This window comes from Cynoglossus semilaevis, chromosome 12 (assembly GCF_000523025.1).
Source record: "Cynoglossus semilaevis isolate Cse_v1.0 chromosome 12, Cse_v1.0, whole genome shotgun sequence".
In the NCBI taxonomy this organism is placed as follows: Eukaryota; Metazoa; Chordata; class Actinopteri; order Pleuronectiformes; family Cynoglossidae; genus Cynoglossus; species Cynoglossus semilaevis.
Genome location: NC_024318.1, coordinates 4,882,710 through 4,892,261, shown reverse-complemented (window position 1 = coordinate 4,892,261; position 9,552 = coordinate 4,882,710). Strand labels below are relative to the sequence as shown.

The following is a 9,552-nucleotide window of genomic DNA, read 5'->3' as shown; positions in this document are numbered from 1 at the left end:
ACTCGGTCGTGACCTACAGGCTCTGGTTATGACTGTTTGTTTGGGCAAACTCCTTCAGTCTTTTTGATGTGTGTGTGTGTGTGTGGGTGAGGTGTGTTTTCCGTGTGTATCAATCTATGTCGTTTCAGTTCTTTAAACTTGCTCCGAATATCGTTAAATGTCGTTAAAGCCACCTGGAACCTGACAGGAAAGGAAATGTGAATTTCGCAATCCTTTGGTGTGTGCACGTAGCTCTGACACCATGGTCACTACTACACACACACACACTGTAGAATTATATATATTTAATGTACATATACAGTATATATTTTTATAAATATATAAATACAAATGTACATATATTTTTATAAATATATAAATACAAATGTACATATATTTTTATAAATATATAAATACAAATGTACATATATTTTTATAAATATATAAATACAAATGTACATATATTTTTATAAATATATAAATACAAATGTACATATATTTTTATAAATATATAAATACAAATGTACATATATTTTTATAAATATATAAATACAAATGTCCATATATAAATATATAAAAAGTATAAACTGTATATATGTATATATATACATATGTATGTATTTATATAAATATATATATGTACTGTTTATATAATTCGTTCATAAACAATACTAAAAAAGTGAAAACAAAAATAACGTCTCTTCACTCTTTGACCAGTACCGATCTTTCTGTTGATCCTGTTTCCTTTTCTCTGCAGGGCGCTAACGACTCGGCACCGACGGACACATGAAACATGAGAGGGTGGAGCTGAAGCTCAGCTGACCCTTGCCCTTCCTCCTTCTCCTCCTCCTCCTCCTCCTCTCCTCTGGATCGATACCTCACCCCTCTCTTTTCCACCCTCCCGTCTTCCTCCTCCCTGCTGGATCGTACTCATCTTTCCTATGCTCCTCGTCTGAACCTCGTCCATCCGCCCAATGTACTCCCCGGAGCAGGAAAACATCTCCACCACCACCTCCACCAAAGTGCCAGTGAAGTATGGAGAGCTCATTGTGCTGGGGTAAGAACCAACCAACCAGTGCAGCCACCGGTTCCTGGTTTGACATCAATGCTGTTGGATGAACAGTGTTATTATTTGTGGTTCATTGTTGGTTTCTGCTGCTGGTTTGTACCAGACCGTGAGGTGAAGATGATGATGATTCATACTGATTCAAAATACAGGGCTGGGGTTTCGTTAGAGTCCATTGACTCTGCTTTTATAGTTCTGGTTCCAAAGTAGTTAATGTGAGTATTTTTAACTCAAACTCAATACATAATACACCAGTCACCAGTCTGGAGTCTTTAAACACACATTTGGGTTTTTACCTTCTGGTACAGTGGTGTCTAACTTCGATCATTCAAGGGGCCGAAATTTAAAACACAAAAGTTTGGGTCCAAACAGGATTAATATTCATTGAACAGTCCAGTTCTGATTATGCTAAAATCCAGAAATATTGAATTTGAACTGACGACTTTTACCTCAATAAAGTAAAGTATCAAATTCAAAATAATAACATTAATAAATCCTGAACAAAATTCATGAAGCGGGCCGGATTTAAACCCCAAGCGGGCCAGTTTTGGCCTGCGGGCAGTATGTTTGACACCCTTGTTCTGAGCTTAGTCTTGGTGGGCCACATAAAATGATGTGAGGTGGCCGAATTTGGCCTGCGGGCCTTGAGTTTGACATGTGTGCCATAGCATATCTCACTAATCTTCTTCTTTGCTTCAACGGTGGCTTGTGGTGTTTTCGTGGCGTGAAATACTTTTTTATTAGAGGGTGGGGCGGGGTTCAAATTGTGTCCTGATAACCAGACTTTTCTGGCTATGGGTCAGATAAACTAGTCCACTACAGGAGTGGACATGGAGAACTCTACAGAACCACGTCTCTGAAAGTGATGGAGCGGAAGTTCTTCTCAAGAAGGAAACATAAACGACCCAGATATTTTTGGTCCCATTCCTCTGGCGGTCGTGGGGGGTGAGTTCAGACAGTCAGAGTTTTCCAGAGTGGAGTATTTGTGCGTATATTGACATGAGGCTGTTACATCATGTCTCGTATATACAGTCCATACATATGAGATCTGTCCTGGACACTCGTCTCCAACACCTCGGTGTTTCCCACATGGTCAGCTGGAGGAAGACCCCGTGACTCCGTGACACACACTTGTAGACCAACATTTCCACTAACAGACGCCTGTGAAGGACTTCCTTTATCTCTCTGTCTGCTCTTCATTTCCCAGTGGCCCAGCCCACTCCACGGAGGAACGCAGACGTCGGAAAGACTTCTTACGCTCGCACATACACACACTTTTCACGTACCAAATACTGTATATACCTTCACATCTCACACACACACACTCGCCTACAGATGGTTTCACAGCTGACTCACAGTTTGTTGTTCAGGGCTGAGTGTAAATGTCAGGGAGATGACGGTGGAAATTTGTCCTGGTGGGGAAAAAAAAGTGAATCTGGGAGAAGGTGCTTTTCCGACGTGCTCTGCTTTTTTTTTTTTTCCCCCGTGACTACGTTTGAGAACGCAGGTGAATACACACCTGTGTAAATCCTGAGGAGATGAAGCCATAACTTACGACGTGCTCTGCTTTTTTTTTCCCCCCCGTGACTACGTTTGAGAACACAGGTGAATACACACCTGAAATCCTGAGGAGATGAAGCCATAACTTTGACACAAAAACAGTTCTGCTGCTCACAGAGCTGTGAAAGGTCATGGGAGAACTAAGGATGTTCTCACAGCCATCATTCAGCTGCTCTGACAGGAGGAAGGATACGAAGAGTCGTATTTATAGTCGCTCACTTTTTTCTCTGACTTTGATATCGCCAATGTTTCGATGGGCCAGGGTCTACGGTCGGTACATGAGTCAGGGTCAGCAGGGTCTTATTGAATAAACATGAACTGGATCTTGTATTAGGTGAAGATGGACTTGACTCTGAAGTCTGAATTCAGCCTGATGGGAGACCAAACGAGTGTTAGGTAGGGATGGATCGATTGTCCAGGATCTAAAATCCAATAACACAATACCTAGGTTTTGCCAAATTTGCTGGAATCACACGTAGGGTCCTGAGGTGTTTAACGCAGTTTCGGGGGATATCGGAATCGGAAATTAAGTGTTTGGACAATATCGGCGTATCGGATATCGGACTAATCCCTGCTAATGATTCATACAAATGATTAACGTAACAAGTCAGTCCAGGATGTCGTAATCCACACTGGTGTCGACTTCTTCCGCTCCAGTAAACAGTTCCTCACGTCTGGAACTTTCACTGAGGGGAAAACAAGTGCTTTGTTTTCACACTGCATCCTGTTTGACCCAGAACAGACTGCACACGTGCACACGAGCCGAGAGCCAAACGTGCGACTCCGTGTCCTGTCCGACCCCCGCGGCCTCCACTGAACCGGGGTCCCGACCTTACAGTGTCACCGCTGTGTTATGATAATGGACTAATCCAGGAGAACGCTGGAGAATTTCATGGAGGATTATCTGTTTACTGCCCCGCTGCTCATCTGTGGGGCTTTAAGGGCAACTGTAACAACAGTGGACGACAAACCATCACTGACTCTGTGTATGCCTCCACCCTCGTGCATTCTGGGTAATGTCCAATACAAGGCTGGTTTTTTCATGTACTACACAAGAAGTGACTTGAACTTTTGCCGTTCTATTTACTATTTACTAGGGCTGTGTATTGGCAAGAATCTGGCGATACGATATGATATCGCGATACAGGGCTACGATACAATATATTGAGATACTGTAGGCACCGCGATAAATTGACGTTTTTTTTTTTTATTTAATTGTACGTAGAGCCTTCTCTCTCACTCAGGCCAGTTCTTGTTCCTCACATATGTACTCCACATTAGCGGTGTGTATTACAATACGTATCGCGATGCAGAGGCAACAATACGATACATTGCGATACTAGAGTCACAACGATATATTGATATATTTTTTTTGCAAGTGTAACTGTAGTCAGAGTGTGATCCTAGTCTCAGACTCTGTTCCATCTGAACATCAGTTCCTAACACTGGAACAGAGGGATCTACATTTGGAATCACTAGAGAAGAAAGAAAAGAAAAAGAAAATGAACCAACACCAGGAATATTGGACTGGGAATTGGTGAGAAAAAGATCAATAACTTATGGAGGAGGAGATTGATACGGGATCAGGAAAGGAAATATTGTGATATTCTGGTGTATCAATATTTTCTGACAACCTACTACTTACTAATGTGCAGCACCGTGGACCAGTGTGTGTGTGTTTTCCCTGTAACTGTTTTCCGACTAAAGTATTTTAATCTTTATTCTGACGTTCATTTAACGTTTTAATGTTTACGTTCCAGACACACAGGCCTTGGGTAGTAATTACCTCCACAGCAGGTCTTTATGTTTTTACAGTGTTGCCGTGTGAGTGTGGTTGCTGCACAGCAAGCCTGAGTTTACGCGTGTTTGGAGAAAACACACACCGACTGAAGAAGAATACACACTGTGTGACTGCGAGGAGCGAGTAACTTTTTCCTAACAGTGATCTTTTCTACTTCATCCTATGTACAAAAAAAAACATTTCCTTCTCCCCTCCTCCCTCTGTCTCACACACACACACACTTGTTTTGGACACTTGAAGTGGACACATGCATGTACACGCAGAAACCCTGGGACTGAACTTCCAGCCGCCTACCCTGCCCCTGTCCTCTGGAAACGGGGCTAAACTTCACCATGGTTACGCTCCTGCCATGGTTACTGGTCCCAAAACGTTGCTGTAGTTCTGTTCCCTCACCATGGTTACCCATAAACCCTCTCAGCGTTGTTTGGTCCCAGCAGATCTGCTCACTCACAGAAACATTTTGCCGGCGGCTGGGACTCGGTTCGTCGGGTGGGTTTAATTCAGGGCTCTGATTGGACAAAGACACGTTTCAGCTGCGCTGAGTTTGTCCGCAGCGAGGGCAGGAATCAGTGGCGGCGTGGGGGTGAAATGTCATTAAAAACCCTTTTCAGAATCTGTCCTGGAAAAATCTGTAGCGGGGGAGTCACGGGTTGGCTGTGTTGGCTATGAAGTTATCGTTTGCAAAATCTGAAAAACATGTCCAGCTCATCTTCTGTAATGCAATCAAAATTTAACTGCTTAAAGTCAAAACCACCTTGGTGCCGCGGAGCCCTGGTTTGAGAACCACTGCCCTAAGCTCTGAAATAGACGTGACTGATGACTGAGGTCAGTGTGTTTGATTCCTGCTCTCAGAAACACAGAGGGTTTTTTCTTCAGGCTGAATGGGTCCCAGTGTGTGTGTGTGTGTGTGTGTGTGTGTGTGTGTGTGTGTTTGTTTATTTTCTCAGACCATCTGGGCTCATGTGTGGAGAGCTCTGTTGTTTAGTTAAAAAAAAAGACTTTTGTTCAGACGTGTGTAGGAAAAAGTTTCATCTGTTGTTTAGGCTGCAGGAACAAACTGAACTGTAACAGAGTTTCATTCAGTAACGACCTGGTGTTCTCTGTGTGTGTGTGTGTGTGTTTGTGTGTTGCAGGTACAACGGCTCTCTGCCCAACGGGGACAGAGGTCGACGTAAAAGCAGATTTGCACTTTGTAAGAGACCCAAGGCCAATGGGGTGACCCCCAGCACGGTGCACGTGGCCTGTTCTCCACAGGCAGCCAAGGTACAACACACACACACACACACACACACACACACCATGCGCAATATGACAAGAGCGTTAGATTTGTTTGATTTTTATTTATCTGTGTCGAAAGGGGAAATATACAGTGTGAGTCCTTGTAATTGACACAGGCTACCACAGGAGGCGCCATTAGGTACTAACAGGCTGGTGTATGTAGCAAATAAATAAAAGTTTTGTCTGTGGACGAAGGAGTCACCACACACACACATGTTCATGCTACTTAGTTAGTTAATGGATTCAAAGTCTGGCTCGAGGGACCAGACGTGGCACGTGAAAAGGCTTTTATGGCCCACAATATTTTTAAATGTACTGTATATATTTTTATTTTTTATTTCCTTAATTAAATGTTGATTTAATCTCTATGATACCTGATCATAAATCTCCAAATATCACTATCAGGAAATATAAATTATTAAAACCGTGAAAACCTTTAAAAAAGCCTTCAGGTCAAAGGTCATGACATTCCCGTCTCACCGTTTACGTCCCTGTTCTTCTCCGTCTCCCGTCTCCACAGGCCATCAGTAATAAAGACCAGCACAGCATCTCATACACTCTGTCCCGAGCTCAGACGGTGGTGGTGGAGTACACACACGACAGCAACACCGACATGTTCCAGGTAACACACACACACACACACACACACACACTCAGCTGTAAAGGATCTAATAGGTAATTCCGTGTACTTTTCCTTGTGCCAATTTAACAAAATGGTAACAAAAGTAGGCTGTAATTGTAGCCCAAAGCTAAAACGCTCCCTAACGTAGCAACTTCCATGGAAATGTTGTCTCGGTCAACACTCCCCCCCCCTCCGAAAACCTTTTAAAAAATTTTCCTACACCGTCCTTTAATATCTACATGTTGACTATTTATTATTTTCTCCATCAAAACTGTTTTTTAATTTATTTTTTAATATATTTTTTATTATTTATTTTATTTTATTTATTTATTTTTTTGCCTTTTTGCCAAGTCGTCCACATTTGGGGAACATTCTTTTGCAAAAATTATAACTTGGCTTCAGTAGGCTCTAAAGTGGCGCCCTCTAGTGGCTTCATTTTGTATTTTTTCTCATCTCATCGCGGAAATTAAACCATGACTGGTAAAATGTGATGAGTGTTTTTGCTGAATTATTCTGGATCATTTATAATTTAATTTCATGATATCTATAATCTTTTCTTGGCTCAACTCCTGTTTTTTTTTGTTTTTTTTCTATCCCAGATCGGTCGATCCACAGAAAGTCCCAATGACTTCGTGGTGACAGACACGGTTCCTGGCAGCCAGAGTAACGCAGACACCCAGTCTGTCCAGAGCACCATCTCCCGCTTCGCCTGTCGCATCATCTGTCAGCGCACGCCGCCTTACACTGCACGCATCTACGCCGCAGGGTTCGACTCCTCCAAGAACATCTTCCTCGGGGTGAGTGCTTTTTTTTAAATCAGGCATCGGATACATTTCGGCCAATAAAAAAAAAAAAAGATGAAAAAAAAAAGTGAAGATTCTCTGAAGGTCTCAGTTTAAACTTCCAGTTTAAAGTTGCCTGTTAGAACGGGATGTTTGGCCCAAACTCTTCTCCATCCTCGTACAAGATTGTAAATAAAGGCCTTTTGCAGTAGCCCATGAAAATACTACATGAAATAAAGTACAGATGTTCATCTGTGAACAGAACTTCTCGTCTCCCAGGTCTGGGAAATTGAAAACGGTTTCTTTTCCTGAAATACCAGTTGAAGTTTGCATTGTTTCCCACCAAAATAAATCAGTACAGATGTGAGTCATTTAATAAAAGTACCGGTAACAAGCGAACACTGTCATGATTCAGGGTGGAGGTAAACAACAGGAGACAGTGTTACAGTTACGTCAGGATCTGATTGGCTGACACCGATGACTCAGCACTGTGAGCCTCTGATGCCTTTACTGTCTTTGGGAAAAAGTACAACTGTTGCACCATGTACCGCAGTCAAACGCATTACTTTTGTGTCAATGAAACAAGGGTGCAGTACACACATTTAACCACTTGGTTGCAACGGTCGCTGTTGAAGTTGGAACAGATGAGAATTGGTCTGTTTTAGTTCAGAGCTTTAGTTGGAGAAGAGTGGCATGATGGGAGAATTTGACCTCAAAATTTCAACTGCGGTTCTGCACTACCACCCCTCACCACAAGGAGGAATATTAAATGAACCATTTCAAATGTGATCTCCAGGAGAAAGCTGCGAAGTGGAAGACGTGTGACGGTCAGATGGACGGACTGACCACCAACGGGGTCCTGGTCATGCATCCTCGGAACGGATTCAGCCAGGACTCCAAACCGGGCGTCTGGAGGGAGATCTCTGTCTGTGGCAACGTCTTCACTCTGAGGGAAACACGCTCGGCGCAGCAGCGAGGGAAGATGGTGAGGAAAAAAACAAGAAGTGGAAAAAAAAAATCCCTGTTATTTATTATTACGTTATTTTTGGTGGAGTTTATTTTAAGATTGACCTCTTAATAAAAAGTGCTTGGCTCTCTTAACTCCCCCGTGGGAGAGGCCGGCGGGGGGGCAAAGGGGGACTCACAGCACAGGCAGATTATCAGGATGCCGTCTCCATAGCAACAGGTGTGATGATCAAAACCGTGTGTAACGGGACCTGGTCAGAGGATCCTCCAGTTGACACCAGAGTCTCAGACCCACCTGTGGCATCACTCTGATTGGATCACAGCTGTCAGTGATCACTGCTTTGACTGGACGTCAGTATCACTGTTGACCACTGTGTGGAGCCAACGAGCTCATTTTACAACAGACAAAATAATGTTACATATTGTTATATTATTGATATATTTAGAAATATTTTTATCAGTACTTACTTTGAACTTTCTTATTGAAATATAATTTCTTTAAAAATGTTACTTCACAGCACCAGCATGTGCGTCTGAGGCTTCAGATTTGGAGTCAGCTGAGTGGGGTTGTTTTGTTTTGTTTTGTTTCTGCAAGGAAGAAAAACAGCAACTGTTTCCCATGAACACTCTGGAGTCACGGCTGGTCCAGTCCAGCAGCTGTTTGGCCACAGACAGAAAAAGAGTCTGGTTTTTGCAGGACACACGTGAAATAGAGAAATACAGAAGTGAAAAAGTAAACACCGACTTCCGGTTCATTCGATCTGTTCACGTCATCCTGCCTCCAGCTGTTCGTCCCTGGAGTCCTCCTTGATTTACCCCCACTGTCCATATAAAAACATCTGGTGTTATACTGCCACCTGGTGGCCAGTAGATCCTACTGTCAGACAGTTTAATTTTATTTTCCTGCTTCGGACTTTTTTTTTTCACAAACGTGTTACTACAAATCACAGTCTGAAATGAAACATAATTTATATCATTATAAACATTTGAAACATTATTTTCAAACAGAGAAAATCAACGATGTTCCATTTTGATGTGACCTTTGGATTTATTAGTTACAGGTTGATTTCAGCCCAGTTTTGTAGTAAAAGAGAGGGTTTTTTAAGGAAGGTACTATCTGATGCAGTACCACCCGTGGCCTGTAGGGTTAGTATTTACTGGTGTCTGCCTCTTCTGTGTTGCAGGTGGAAAATGAGAGTCAGGAGCTGGTGGACGGTTCCCTCGTCGACCTCTGCGGAGCCACGCTGCTGTGGCGCACCGCCGAAGGCCTGTCACGCACTCCCACCCTCAAACACTTGGAGGCGCTGCGCCAGGAGATCAACGCTGCCCGCCCTCAGTGTCCCGTGGGCTTCAACACATTGGCGTTCCCCTCGATGCGGCGGAAGGACACGCCGGACGAGAAGCAGCCGTGGGTTTACCTCCAGTGTGGCCACGTGCACGGATACCACAACTGGGGCAACCACCGGGAGGAGCGGGAGGGCAGGGAGGGGGCGCAGCC

General features: G+C 43.4%; 1 protein-coding gene across 1 annotated transcript in view; it reads left to right on the top strand.

Annotated features, from left to right (window-relative positions):
- Nucleotides 1–9,552, top strand: part of peli1b (pellino E3 ubiquitin protein ligase 1b) — a 30,843-nt gene that overhangs the window by 17,438 nt on the left and 3,853 nt on the right. The window contains exons 2-7 of the mRNA XM_008321606.3: nucleotides 737–1,036; nucleotides 5,540–5,669; nucleotides 6,205–6,306; nucleotides 6,906–7,103; nucleotides 7,885–8,073; nucleotides 9,239–9,550. Coding sequence (XP_008319828.1) covers nucleotides 954–1,036; nucleotides 5,540–5,669; nucleotides 6,205–6,306; nucleotides 6,906–7,103; nucleotides 7,885–8,073; nucleotides 9,239–9,550 — 1,014 coding nt within the window. The 5' untranslated portion in view covers nucleotides 737–953. The remainder of the gene's footprint in view (nucleotides 1–736; nucleotides 1,037–5,539; nucleotides 5,670–6,204; nucleotides 6,307–6,905; nucleotides 7,104–7,884; nucleotides 8,074–9,238; nucleotides 9,551–9,552) is intronic.